This window comes from Pseudorca crassidens, chromosome 10 (genome assembly GCF_039906515.1).
Source record: "Pseudorca crassidens isolate mPseCra1 chromosome 10, mPseCra1.hap1, whole genome shotgun sequence".
Classification (NCBI taxonomy): Eukaryota; Metazoa; Chordata; class Mammalia; order Artiodactyla; family Delphinidae; genus Pseudorca; species Pseudorca crassidens.
This window is the reverse complement of record NC_090305.1, coordinates 71,376,312-71,391,672: the sequence shown is the minus strand read 5'-3', so window position 1 is coordinate 71,391,672 and position 15,361 is coordinate 71,376,312. Positions and strand designations below refer to the sequence as shown.

Genomic DNA, 15,361 nt, shown 5'->3' with positions numbered 1-15,361 from the left:
AAATGAATATAGTGTGTTCAAGAGACACGTGGAGTTGGGGTCAGATTGGAGAGGCCCTTGAGTGACACATTTAGTAAATGGTCCTTATTCTTCAACAGTGCAGATAGAAATAAAGAGAAATATGGAGGGACATATTGTAGTCAAAATCTGCATTCATTTATTTGTTTTCATTTATTCAACAAATGTTTATTGAGTGACTACCAGTTATGAGAATGTTCTGGATACTTGGTATATACCAGTAGACAAAACAGACGAACCCTGCTCTCATGGAGCTTAGAGTTCCACTCTTATTCACAGTTTACTTAAATAGTCCTTAAGTCTAAAGTCACTCCTCTCCTCCCTGCCCCCCTACCTTACCCCCAGTATATCTTGGGGTTAGTTCTGTGAGTCTTCCAAAATAGACTTGTCTCTTAGATTATTAGCAACTTTTGTTTCTTATATAGATGACTAGCAACTTTGTTTCTTGTATAGATGACATGATTATTTTAAGAATTAAGCAGATTTGTATCTCTAGGCAATGAGCTCTTTTGCTTCTAGCATTGTTGACATGGTTAGTTTTTGCTTTTGAGGCCTAGGAGGTAGAGTCCAAGGTGACTTTACAGTATTCCCCTTTTTACCAACGGTTTCACTTTCTGCAGTTTGTTACTCGAGGTCAACCAAGGTCTGAAAATATTAAATGGAAAAACCCAGAACTAAACAATTTGTAAGTTTTATAAATTACACACTGTTCTGAGCACATGATGGAATTATGAATCTGCCCTTTCATTGTAATGTGGATTATCAAAAGTGTTTTCAGTTTTAATTTTATACTTAAAATTGTAAGCTCTTGTAAAATTAATTTCAAGCGAACAGTCTTCAGAAGTCTCTGTTCAGAAAATAGGCATCAAAATAGTGCCCTAGGAGTTTTTTTCCCTTGGCCAGTTTTATTTTTATTGCTTTCCTACAAGTGTTAGCATTTCTATAACCTGAAAAGATTTTAGAATCTTTCTTGAAACATCCATTTAGGTTGTTATTGGCAGTGTTTTAGATTGCCAGTTCACCTTTGCTGGTGAGAAGCATTCTGGAGGCTTCGTTCAAGTTTGATGCTCTAGTGATCCGTATCAGCAAACAGCTGACTGGGCTTGCTACACCATCCACACTAGCCTGACCAGAATGTCTCCATGACTGCTGCTAATAAGTCTTTGTCTCTGGTTACCTTTGTGCATAATTTTTTAGACCCTGATATTCTTAGTTAATAGAATTATCTTCCTTCCTCAGACCAACAGTGGATTAGAAATAGTAATAGTAATAGAATTTCTATTACTAGAATAGTAATATTAATAGAAGTAGTAATAGAATTTCTCTGAGTCTAAATTCTGAATTCATTTTGCCCAATCCTCTCATTTTATAAATGGTGAAAGAATCTTTTAAAAGTTTTCAGTATGACACAGATAATTTTTTTTCTATCTTTCACTATGTTGCCTCTGGTGATTCCCCAGAATTATGTAGTTATTTCTGGGAAACTAACATGAACGCTGACTCTGAGGCCTGTAACCATTTTACGATGCCCTTAGGATTTGGCAGTTTAGGTTCAAATATTCATGGAGTCCTACCAGCCTAAGCAACCATGATATAGATCCAAAAAGAAGAAAATGGGCTAAATCTTTTGTTAATACCTTATACAGTGTGTTGGTCCCTTAACTAAGAGAAAGTAAAACTTAATTCAAAGATTAGATGCAAGTAAGTACTGCACATGGTGTGGAGCCTTAGTATAGTCCCTGACTGTGGCAACCCCCTTCTGTTGCCAAAATCAGCTAATGAACATGCTATGTTTCTCCCCAGGAAGCTGTATGAGGCCTTTCCTTTTACATGAGCTGTACAAGGAGTGAGCCTCAAGGAAAAGGAAACTGGTGAGCATGAGGCTCACCAAGGTAAAATTACACTTCAGATTCTGTTCTAACAAATTTTAAGGAGATAGCCTTATTAGAACTGCACAGAAGTTACCATTATATCAATTAATGCATTAAAGAAGCATTTCATAGAATGCTTTAACATATAAGCAGGGTGCTTAAAAGAAGCAGCTTGTGTGTCAGTGAATACTCTTAATGCTATTATAGGACAGATTCTGAAATATATGAGGATGCGGTAGAACTTCAGCAGTTTTTTATTAAAATTCGTGATGAACTCTGCAAAAATGGAGAGATCCTTCTTTCACCAGCACTCAGCTATACCACAAAACATTTACATAATGATGTGGAGAAAGAGAAAAAGGAAAAACTACCGAAAGAAATAGAGGAAGATAAACTAAAACGAGAAGAAGAAAAAAGAGGTTAGTTTCTTTCATTTTATTAAATATGAAGAAACATTATTATGATCTGTCCTAGCTGGTCTTATAATTACCTGTGGAGCAGAGTCCTGTTTGTGTAAATGAAGACTCAGGGTGTTGGCTCTTTCAAAACAGACGTGGTAAGATGGGAAATGTTTTTGTCACTATCAATTTGTTCATCAGACTGGAAATGGTTGGAAGTTATACGTGACACAGCTGTTATTCTAGTATTTCAAGAACAGAGTTAATTAATTCACAAGTGTGGAAGCTAAATACCTCTTAATACTATTGGTAGATAAAAACCTAAGGGGCACAGCTGGGCCTAGAGAGCATTCTCAGCAGTGCATAAAGTTTCTGCCCCATTGTTCAACAGCATGGCTGTCCTCATATGGACTCAGCCAGGTAAGTAGATTATATTTTGTTTTTGTTTCAAATTATTTATTTATTTATTTATTTATGGCTGTGTTGGGTCTTAGTTGCGGCACGCAGGATCTTTCGTTGCGGTGCGTGGGCTTTTCTCTAGTTGGGGTACGCAGGCTCCAGAGCACGTGGGCTCTGTAGCTGCCGCATGCAAGCTTAGTTGCCCCACAGCATGTGCGATCTTAGTTCCCCGATGAGAGATCGAACCCGTGTTCCCTGCATTGGAAGGCGGATTCTTAACCACTGGACCACCAGGGAAGTCCCCAAGTAGATGATATTTTGGTTGAACCACATAACTAGGAGGAAATTTTTATTTTAATTGTATCAACCTAAAAATTGAGTCACTTGCCAGAATTTAGAAATATTTGAAAGGAGGAACTTTTATTTGAAATTTAATCGTTTCTGAAAAAGTTAGAATTCACATAAATACCTAGAATATATAACTTTCCAAACATTAGATTGAGTAAAGGAATAATAACACTATTGTTAACTTTATAACGTTTATGGAAGTATATATGTGACACAACTAGCACAAAGGAATGGAGCTGCATTGGAGCAAAGTTGCAATATTGAATGAAACTAAATCACTGTTAACCTGAAATAGATGGTGACAAGTTAAAGATGCATATTGTAATACCAGTAATAACAAAGAGAAAAAGTCAATACAGGAATTAAAATGATATGCCAGAAATACTTGCTTAACACAAAAGAGGGTAGTAAAGGAGGAAAAAAGGAACAAAAAAATAAGACAAAAAAAATAGCAAAATGGCAGACTTGAATTCAATCATATCAGTAATTACATACTGTGAATAGACTAAACACTCCATTCAAAATGCATTGGTTATCAGACTGAATTTTAAAAGTAAGATCCAACTGTATACTGTCTATAAGAGATTCATTTAGATTTGGACACAAATAGGTTGAAAGGAAAATGAAGGGAAAAGATATACCATGGAAATAGTAACCATAGTGAGTTGGAGTGACTATATTAATCAGACAAATACTTTAAGAAATATTACTAGAGTTGAAGGGGGACATTTTATAATGTTAAAAGAGTCAAGAACGTATAATACTTATAAACGTGTATGCACCTAACAGTGGAGCCCCAAAATACATGAAGCAAAAACTGACAGAATTGAAGAGAAATAGTTAACAGTTATAGTCTCAATACACCTTTCTCAGCAAATGACAGACTAACTAGACCAAAAATTGGCAAAAGTATGACTTAAATAAGATTGCTGTAGACTGAATGTTGTGTCTCCCACCAAAATTTGTATGTTGTAGCCTCCAGTATGTTGGTATTTGGAGATGGGGCCTTTAGGATGTAATTAGGTTTGGATGCAGTCATGGGAGTGGAGCCACTACAGTGGAATTGGTGCTGTTGTAAGGGGATGAAGAGTGAGAAGACAACTGTTTATGAACCAGGAAGTGGACCCTCACCAGACACCAAATCTGCCTCCAGAACTGTGAGAAATGGATGTTTATTGTTTAAGCCACCCCATTTATGGTGGGTGTTCTTACGGCAACCTGAGCTCTAGGACAAGGACTGTCAACTAGCTTGACTTGACTGACGTGTAAAACACTATACCCAATGACTGCAGAATACACATTCTTTTAGAGTGTACATGGAACATTGTCTAGAATGGACCATGTGCTGGGTCATAAAAGTTTAAAAAATTTTAAAGGATTGAAATCATACCAAGTTCTTTTTTTTTTTTTTTTTTTTTTTTTTGGCTGTGTTGGGTCTTGTTGCATGCGGGCTTTCTCTAGTTGTGGCAAGCGGGGGCAACTCTTTGTTGCTGTGCATGGGCTTCTCATTGCGTTGGCTTTTCTTGTTGCAGAGCGCGGGCTCTAGGTGTGCGGCCTTCAGTAGTTGCGGCACGTGGGCTCAATAGCTGTGGCTTGCAGGCTCTAGAGTGCAGGCTCAGTAGCTGTGGCACACGGGCTTAGTTGCTCCGCGGCATGTGGGATCTTCCCAGACCAGGGCTCGAACCCGTGTCCCCTGCATTGGCAGGCGGATTCTCCACCACTGTGCCACCAGGAAAGTCCCAGGTTTTTAATTTTGAGACAGAAGATTCTTCTCTTGAGAAATGGACCAGGCAGTGGGGATCTAAAGATAACATCTGGTCCTCAGTGAAATCCATCCAGCTCTATGTATGCATGGAGAGCTTCCAGTCAGCTTTTTAAAGCGTTTTACTTTTGTTTCTTTTTTTTTTTTTTCTTGGCTGCACCACACAGCATGTGGGATCTTAGTTCCCAGACCAGGGTCAGACCCACGCCCCCTGCACTGGAAGCACAGCATCTTAATCACTGGACCACCAGGGAAGTCCCTAAAGTGTTTTACTTTTTTTTTTTTTTGCAGTATGCGGGCCTCTCACTGTTGTGGCCTCTCCCGTTGCGGAGCACAGGCTCCGGATGCGCAGGCTCAGCGGCCATGGCTCACGGGCCCAGCCGCTCCACGGCACGTGGGATCTTCCCGGACCCGGGCACGAACCCGTGTCCCCTGCATCGGCAGGCAGACTCTTAACCACTGCGCCACCAGGGAAGCCCAAGTGTTTTACTTTTAAATAGAAGCAGATGTTTATTTAAATGGGACCAAATATTTAAGGGAAAACTCTCTAAGATGTTAAAATAGAGAGCAAAACAAAAAATGGAACTTGGAAGAAACAAAGAAATTGAAGGTAGCAGGAGAAAATTTTTTTTAAAAACCAACTAACTGGACCTTCAGAGAGATGACAAGCTACTGTATCCATAAAACAAGAACAGAAAGCCATAAAAAGTGAACATTTGCAGAACAGAAAATTTCTTGGAAATTAAAAATATGGCATACCCACAGTTAAAGAAAATATTCACAAATCATTATATCTGATAACGGTCTAGTATCCAGAATATGCAAAGGACTCCTACAGTTCAACAACAACCAAACAACACAATTCAAATGTGGGCAAAAGATTTGAATAGATATATCCTCAAAGAAATTATAGAAATGGCCATAAGCACATGAAAATTAATGTTCAACGTCATTAGGGGAATGAAAATGAAAATTACTGTGAGATACCACTTCACACCCTTTAGGATAACTTATGCAACAAAAAAAAAAAGATACAAGTGTTGGTGAACATGTGGAGAAATTGGAACCCTCATAAATTGCTGGTGGAAATGTAAAGTGGTGCAGCCACTATGGAAAACAGTTTGGCAATTTGTTTAAAAGCTAAACATTTCATTACTATATGATCAATAAGTTCTGCTCCTAGGTATGTATCCAAAAGAACTGAAACCAGGGACTCAAGCAGATACTTGTATACCAATGTTCATAGCAGCATTATTCATAATAGTCAGAAGACAGAAACAACCCAAGTATCCATCACAGATGAATGGATAAACAAAATGCAGTATTTACATACAGTGGAATATTATTCAGCCATAAAAGTAAAGAAGTTCTAATACATACTACAAGGTGGATGAACCTTGAAAATATTATGCTATCTGAAATAAGCCAGGCACAAAAGGACAGATGCTGTGTGATTTCACGTATATGAGGTACCTAGAATACCAAATTCATGGAGAGACAAAGTAGATTAAAGGTTACCAGGCTGTGCGTAAGAAAGATAAGGAGTTATTATTTAATGATTACAGAGTTTCTGTTTGGATTAAAGAAAAAGTTTTGGAAATAGTGGTTATGGTTACACAACATTGTGAGTATAATTAATGCCACTGAATTATACACTTAAAAATCGTCCAGAGCTTCCCTGATGGCGCAGTGGTTAAGAATCCGCCTGCCAGTGCAGGGGGCACGGGTTTGAGCCCTGGTCAGTGAAGATCCCACATGCCGCGGAGCAACTAAGCCCGTGTGCCACAACTACTGAGCCTGTGCTCTAGAGCCCGCGAGCCACAATTACTGAAGCCCAACGTGCCTAGAGCCCATGCTCCACACAAGAGAAGCCACCACAATAAGAAGCCCACGCACCGCAACGAAGAGTAGCCCCTGCTCGCTGCAACTAGAGAAAGCCCACGTGCAGCAACAAAGACCCCACGCAGCCAAAAATAAAATAAGTAAATTTATTTTTTAAAAATCGTCGAAAAATGGTGAATTTTATGTGATATATATCTTACCACAATTTTTAAAAATTAATGTAGTATACCAAAAACCATTGAATTTTGCACTTTTAAAAAAATTCGTTAATTTTTGGCTGTGTTGGGTCTTTGCTGCTGCACACGGGCTTTCTCTGATTGCGGCGAGCGGAGACTACTCTTCGTTGTGGTGTGCGGGCTTCTCATCGTGGGGGATTCTGTTTGTTGTGGAGCACGGGCTCTAGGCACACAGGCTTCAGTAGTTGTGGCACATGGGCTCAGTAGTTGCGGCACACGGGCTTAGTTGCTCCGTGGCATGTGGGATCTTCCCGGATCAGGGATTGAATCTGTGTACCCTGCATTGGCAGGTGCATTCTTAACCACTGCACCACTATGGAAGTGCCGAAGTGTGCACTTTATTTATTTATTTATTTATTTTGCTGTACGCGGGCCTCTCACTGTTGTGGCCTCTCCCGTTGCGGAGCACAGGCTCCTGACGCGCAGGCTCAGCAGCCATGGCTCACGGGCCCAGCCGCTCCGTGGCATGTGGGATCTTCCCACACCGGGGCACGAACCCGTGTCCCCTGCATCAGCAGGCAGACCCTCACCCACTGCGCCACCAGAGAAGCCCGAACTGTGCACTGTAAATAGATGAATTGTATGGTGTATTAATTATATCTCAAGCTTTTAAAAAAAAATGATAGCAGAGTGGGGTTAGGGGATGAGATTAATGTTGTTTAACAGAACAAACTTGCAAAGAGTAGTAAATAAGCTATAGAGATCTAATGCAGAGTACGTAGATATAGACAACAATATTGTCCTATGTAGTGTGGTAAACTGCTGCAGTGGCAACAGTATATAAATAGATCAAAGTAACATGTTGTACACCTTAAATTTACACAATGTGGGATTTCCCTGGTGGTCCAGTGGGTAAGACTCCGCACCGCCAGTGCAGGGGGCCCGGGTTCGATCCCTGGTCAGGGAACTAGATCCTGCATGCATGCCACAACTAAGAAGTCCACATGCCGCAATGAAGATCCATGTGCCTCAACTAAGACCCGGCATAGCCTGCCTAAATAAATAAATAAATAAATTTACACAATGTTATATATCAATTTATTCACTTAAAAAATTGTTTTAAAGATAGCAGAAGGGAAACAGAGAAGGATTAGAAGATAAAGTTGAAGAAATCTCCAAGAAAATAGAACAACAAATAAACAAAGAAAAAGATATCTAAAAGATCAGCTCAGGTGGCCTAGAATCCACATAACTGCAGAACACAGTTCTGCTAGGCTTTCTTCCACTATATAACAAGGACCCCTTTCCTCCACATTTTAATAACTTTTTCTTCTGAGCCTTCAATGCCAAGTCTTTAATATCCATTTCTCTACTAACAGTGTATTCAAGGCAACCTAGGCTTTTTCTGTCATGTTCCTCAAAATTCTTCCAGTCTCTGCTTATTATTCAATTCCAGAGTCACTTTCATATTTTTTTAGGTACTTGTTACTGTAACAACCCCTCTACCGGCTACCAAAATCTAATCTAAATACCATCAACTCGAAAGTCCCAAATCTCATTATTTAAATCGTCTAAACTAGGTGTATGGGTGAGGCTCTGGGTATGGTCCATCCTGAGACACAATTTCTCTTCATCTGTGAACCTGTGAAAGTGAAAAAATAAGTTCTCTGCTCCTACAGTATAGTGATGGAACATGCATAGGATAATAGGGACGTTCCCATTCAAAAAGGGAGAAATGGAAAAAAAAAAAGAGTCATCAATTCCAAGCAGTTTCAAGATCTGGGCAGGCAGACTGCATTAGGCTTCCGGGCATGGAATTAGTTCTCTGTGGCGCCACACTTTGCCCTCTGAATCATCTTTTTTCATGAAAGGTAACACATATTTGCAGCTGAGTTTTATCAGCCTGTTTCCTGTCTCTGGAATTTGGGAGGTTTAACAGCCTTCTTTTTTTTTGTACTCTTTCTCCGTTTCAGGCCTGTTGACAGTGTTCCTGCTGGTATAAAATTCTCAAGAACCTTGTGAATATGCTTCCTATGTCACAGGGATTCATTTGATTAATCAACTGCTAGATAACATTTTCCACCCAAAATGGCAAAACTTAAAAAAAAATTATAATACCAGTATTGGAGAGGGAATGGAGAAACAGATCCCCCCGCCCCACTTGTAGCCAAAGAGTGAAGGACTTAAGTTGGTATAGACTTTTGGGGGTCAGTTTGGAATATGCATTTTAAAAACGTTTAACATGCTTATTTCCAGCTCTTCCATGTATGGAAAATTATCCTAAGGAAGTAATCAAAGAAGTGGGCAAAGCTTTTTCCTGAAAAAAACCTATGCTGTTTGCAAATAATGGCTTATATGGGAGCCATTAAAAAGTTTTGGGGCTTTCCTGGTGGCGCAGTGGTTGAGAGTCCGCCTGCCAGTGCAGGGGACGTGGGTTTGTGCCCTGGTCCGGGAAGATCCCACATGCCGCAGAGCAGCTGGGCCCGTGAGCCATGGCCGCTGAGCCTGCGCGTCAGGAGCCTGTGCTCCGCAACGGGAGAGGCCACAACAGTGAGAGGCCCGCGAACCGCAAAAAAAAAAAAAAAAAAAAAAAAAAAAAAAGTTTTGTTTAGGGACTTCCCTGGTCCAGGTCCAGTGGCTAAGACTCTGCACTCCGAATGCTGGGAGCCTGGGTTCAATCCCTAGTCAGAGAACTAGATCCCACATGCCACAACTAAGAGTTCGCATGCCGCAACTAAAAGATCCCACATGCTGCAACTAAAAAGATGCCCCAACTAACGGTTCTGCGCGCTGCAACTAAAGGATCCCACGTGCTGCAACTTCTGCCGCAACTAAAGATCCCGCGTGCCGCAACTGAGACCCAACACAGCCAAATAAATAAATTTTTTTTTTAAGTTTTGTTTAACAAAAATAAAAATCTTGTTGAAAAGCATTTAATCTCAAGGGAAATGTTCATGATATATTAAGTGTATGCATATATAGTTTACAATATATTGTATGAAATACATATTCCATATCTCCTCAATTCTAAGATTCCATTATCCTAGGATTACATGATTATCTCTAGGATTACATGATTTACAAGTGACCTGTTTTCTTCTTTATATGTTTGTGTATCATCCAGAATGACTCTAGTGAGCATATATTATTAAGGTGATTATTTTTATTCTGTAGATGCTTTATTTATGTATTTATTTAAATTAATGGCAGTTGGCTGTAATTCACAACGACAGTTTTGAATAGAGGCTATTGGGAATGTGGATGTCATACTATTTGTCCTGAATCCTGCCTTTGAGTATCTAGAAAAGAAGTAAATGTATTAGTATGTGTTGTTTCAATCCTGCATCTGTTCCAACATCCCTTTCATGAGAACATTTTTCTCTTTTTTACCGAAGAAGCTGAAAAGAGTGAAGATTCCTCTGGAGCTGCAGGCCTCTCAGGCTTACATCGCACATACAGCCAGGACTGCAGCTTTAAGAACAGTATGTACCATGTTGGAGATTATGTCTATGTGGAGCCTGCAGAGGCCAATCTACAACCACATATAGTCTGTATTGAGAGACTGTGGGAAGATTCTGCTGGTAAGTTCATTTTAAATTGGAGGGCAGATTGGTGAGATGTGACTGTTGTACTCCTCCTTGGTTCCCAGGGAAGGAAATTGTAACTCCGACATTTTATGTGTTCCAACAATAGTTCTACACTGTCAGTAAATGCAGTTAAGTACCCACTATATGAGAAACATAGGATCAAGCACTGTTGGGCAGTGGCCCAGCTGAGTCGAAAGAAATACAACTTTCTGAAGTCTAGTTGAGATTCATTCATTCAACTGATATTTATTAAAAACATACCATGAGCCAAACTCTGTAGGATGGCAGAGATTCAGAAGAACAAAAGGCCTGTGTTTTGTCCCTGGCAAAACCACTCTGGTAAAAATCACAAATAAAGAAGAAATTGTTATAGACAGACATGTGCCTTAGCTTAGAATTTGATTTCAAAAAGGCTTCCTAGAACAATCGCCTTTAACTTGAGACATAGAGAATGAATAGGAGTTAATGAAACCAAAAGCAAGCAGAAGTGTGATCCAGGCAATCCAATTCTTTCAGCTGTTCATCATGTAAAATACCTTTGTATTCCTTCAGCCAAGAGCTAAATATGTCTTTTAGTATATCTTACATCCTTATAAAAGCACACAGCTTTATGTGTGTCCTGACCCAGCAGAGTAGAGTAGGTCTCATCACCTTCCTTATTCTATTTATTATACATCTTTTAATAGGAGGGGGAAAGTAGCATTTTTTAGGTCTCATTACATTTCATTATTTTAAAGTATTGTTTCTTCTAAGATAATTGTATTAAGGAACCGTGGCCTAAAAGCACCTTGCTAGGTTTAGGCCATGGCAGAATGGATGGAGTATTTGTTCATTTTACAAAGAATATGTTATTTTTGTTAATGGTAATTCTCTTTCTTTCTCTCTCTCTTTGTTTTTGAGGTGAAAAATGGTTGTATGGCTGTTGGTTTTATCGGCCAAATGAAACATTCCATTTGGCTACACGAAAATTTCTAGAAAAAGAAGTTTTTAAGAGTGACTATTACAATAAAGTTCCTGTTAGTAAAATTCTAGGAAAATGTGTGGTCATGTTTGTTAAGGTAAGAAACTCATTAGTCCCAAAACAATAAATTATTCCATGGGAATAAAATTCACAAACACAAAAAATTGATCTTTACAAAATTGATAGCTCTATTTTAAACTGTTGAATTTTTTTTAAGCTGTGTCTCTAGCTTCTGTAAAGATTTGGGGAGAAATTAACCTGAACATGATGGTGAAAGACCATTTGCTGCCTACACTATATAGCTATATGCAGTTAGCTTAAATTTTTTTATATCAGCAGACAAATTTTTAAGGGTGACATTTTCTGAAGGATGATTATAAATTGTTAGTGTGGTTTTAGGTAATAAGGTGCACTTTTTTTTTTGTCTATGTAGTATAGGCACATGCCCATAGCTTTAAGGAATATAATAGCTGTATGAAATATTAGTATACTGTCAGAGGAGCAGTTGGTAAGCTAAATAAGCTAAACAGTATGTGGTGAGTAAGGCCATTGAGTATAAGGAAATACTCCTAGATCTCTAGCCATTTACCATTTGTTGTTCACTGTCAAAAAGTCTTAATACTTTAGCTTTTATTTCTTTGCTTGTTTGGTGATTTTATTTGCTTTTTAGTTGATTGGTTTTCAGAAAATTCACCTAATTGATTTTATTCTTATATCCACCAGGAATACTTTAAATTATGCCCAGAAAACTTTCGAGATGAGGATGTTTTTGTCTGTGAATCACGGTATTCTGCCAAAACCAAATCTTTTAAGAAAATTAAACTGTGGACCATGCCCATCAGCTCAGTTAGATTTGTCCCTCGAGATGTGCCCTTGCCTGTGGTCCGAGTGGCCTCTGTATTTGCAAATGCGGATAAAGGGGATGATGAAAAGAACACAGACAACTCAGAGGACAGTCGAACTGAAGACAGTTTTAACTTGGAAAAGGTATGTAGATAATAGCCACGTAGAAAAGAATTTTACATTTCAGAATACCTAGTCTCAAAAATAAATGAATAAAGTACTCAAATTCAGAATTAGAAAAAGAGCAACAATATAAAACCTTAGCCTAGGGACTTCCCTGGTGGCGCGGTGGTTGAGAATCCGCCTGCCATTGCAGGGGACATGGGTTCGATCCCTGGTCTGGGAAGATCCCACATGCCACAGAGCAGCTAAGCCTGTGCGCCACAACTACTGAGCCTGTGTGCCACAGCTACTGAAGCCTGCGTGCCTAGAGCCTGTGCTCCACAACGAAGAGTAGCCCCTGCTCACTGCAACTAAAGCCCGCATGCAGCAACAAAGACCCAACACAGCCAAAAATAAATAAAAAACAAAACAAAACAAAAACAGCCTAATAGAAGGAACTCTAAAAGAAAGAAAGAAATTAATACTTAAAAAACAGAGCAGCAGGGCTTCCCTGGTGGTGCAGTGGTTAAGATTCTGCCTGCCAATGCAGGGGACATGGGTTTGAGCCCTGGTCCGGGAAGATCCCACGTGCCACAACTACTGAGGCCCACACGCCTAGAACCCGTGCTCTGCAACAGGAGAAGCCACTGCAGTGAGAAGCATGCGCACTGCAACAAAGAGTAGCCCCCGCTCACTGCAACTAGAGAAAGCCCGTGTGCAGCAACGAAGACCCAACACAGCCATAAATAAATAAATAAATAAATGAATAAATAGAGCAGCAGAATTAAAAAGGAGACTTCAACAAGTTCAATGAGATAAACTACCAACTATCCTAATAAAGGAAAAAGAAGGGAATTAAGCTTAATATACAAAATATAGAGGAAATTTAAAGACTTGTACATTTCTGTTAATAAGTTTGAAAACCTGAATGAGGGAATTCCCTGGCAGTCCAGTGGTTAGGACTCCATGCTTTCACTGCCAAGGGCCTGGGTTAGATCCCTGGTCAGGGGACTAAGATCCCACAAGCCGCATGGTGTGGCCAAAAAATAAATAAAACAAAACCAAAAAATAATAATAATTTTAAAAACCTGAATGAAGTGAATAATTTTCTAGGGTAATACCAGTTAGTAAAGTGGAATCAAGAAGAGATAACACATGTAAGTGGACAACAACGTGAAGAAATTTCTTTAATGTCAAAGAGCTCACTTCAAAGAGTACTCAGGCCAGATAATTCCATAGGTAAATTCTTTTAAGCCTTTAAATTATTGAAGGACTTCCCTGGCGGTCCAGTGGTTAAGACTCTGCGCTTCTACTGCAGGGGGCATGGTTTGATCCCTGGTTGGGGAACTAAGATCCCACATGCCGTGTGGGTCGGCCAAAAGAAAAAAAAATTATTGCAGAGCATGGAGAGCAAAGAAAACTTCCCAGTTTGTTTTACCAAGTTGGAATAATCTTGATTCCAAAGTCTGACAAAGTAAAAACAGAAAACTGCAGTTCAGTCTCACTGTATGAATATTGATACAAAAAAATACTTGGGAAAAAAGTATTGTTACAAGTGAAATCAAGTTAGTTGTTTGAGAACAACATGACCAAGTAGGCGGGAGTTCATTCTAGGAATGCAAGGATTGTTCAAAATTAGGAAAATTCAGTAATACCTGTCATTATAATTAGTAGATAAAAGGAGAAATTATCTGATAAGGTATAGTACCAATCTTGATTGAAGTCTTCAGATGGATATTTCCTCAAAGTGATTTTTAAAAATTGTCTTCGTATCTCAAGCCTAGAGTAAAAGAAATTCCTTTTAAAGTTATACACGTGACAGAGGTGCTTTCTGTACCATTATCTGTATTTTTCTGAGAGTAGCCAATGTAGTGAGACAAACAAAACTATTGACAATAAGAGGCAAAATTATTTTTTTGCAGATAATGGAGAGAAATTAACTGAAAAGTTTTTGAAAACAATTCAACAAGTAGAAATTTCAAAATCTATATACAAGTCATTAGCTTTCTTACATAAACAGAACAATAATTCATAAGAATTTTGAAAGTAAAATGAAAATGTTGAATACACTTTAACAACTGTTAGAAAAATCATATGGAAGAAAATATCCAATTCATATGAACAAAAAACATACATTAAGAAATTATCGTAAAAGGAGTATATGGAACCTATGGGAAGAAAGATAGTCTACTGCAGGACATTAAAGACTTGAATAAGTTGTTTTGGAACTTGACAAAATTATTCTAGCATCCTTTTTTTTTTTTTTTTTAATTCTAGCATTCTTAGGAAAGAATAAATACATGACAGTCACCAGAAAAAGAAAAACTGAAAGAGTAGTCAAGAGTGCTTTACCCTGCCAAATAGTATTACATTTTACAAAAATACATTTAAAAAAATATTAAGATATTAGCTCAGGGTTGGTCAGTGGAGGGAATAGGCTTTTCACAATTAAATCCAGAATATAAAGATATTCATTCATTTTAGTTTATATATATATATAAAATTTTTTTTAAGTAATTTATTTTTTGGCTGTGTCGGGTCTTTATTGCTGCGCGCAGGCTTTCTCTCTAGTTGCGGCAAGCGGGGGCTACCATTCTTTGTGGTGCACAGGCTTCTCGTTGCGGTGGCTTCTCTTGTTAAAGAGCACAGGCTCTAGGCATGTGGGCTTCAGTAGTTGGCACACGGGCTCAGTAGTTGTGGCTTGTGGGCTCTAGAGCGCAGGCTCAGTAGTTGTGGTGCATGGGTTTAGTTGCTATCCGGCATGTGGGATCTTCCCGGACCAGGGATTGAACCCGTGTCTCCTGCATTGGCAGGCAGGTTCTTAACCACTGCGCCACCAGGGAAGTCTCTAGTTTTATATATTTTAACTTTTATTTTGAAGTGATTTTAGACTTAACAAATGTGCCAGGTGCTTAACAAAGATAGTACAAAGACATTTCCTTATACTCTTCATTCAGCTTCTGCTAATGTTAACACCTTGTAAAGCATGGTACAAGGATCTAAACCAGAAAATTAACTTTAATACTATTTACTAATCTAGAGACTTGATTCATA

The 15,361-nt window shown here is 38.8% G+C and overlaps 1 protein-coding gene across 24 annotated transcripts in view; it reads left to right on the top strand.

Moving 5' to 3' along the window:
• Positions 1-15,361, top strand: part of PBRM1 (polybromo 1) — a 101,733-nt gene that overhangs the window by 53,932 nt on the left and 32,440 nt on the right. For all 24 annotated transcript variants that reach the window (XM_067754692.1, XM_067754702.1, XM_067754691.1 and 21 more), the window contains 4 exons: positions 2,097-2,308; positions 10,210-10,395; positions 11,302-11,459; positions 12,086-12,349. In XM_067754692.1, the coding sequence (XP_067610793.1) occupies positions 2,097-2,308; positions 10,210-10,395; positions 11,302-11,459; positions 12,086-12,349 (820 nt within the window). The remainder of the gene's footprint in view (positions 1-2,096; positions 2,309-10,209; positions 10,396-11,301; positions 11,460-12,085; positions 12,350-15,361) is intronic.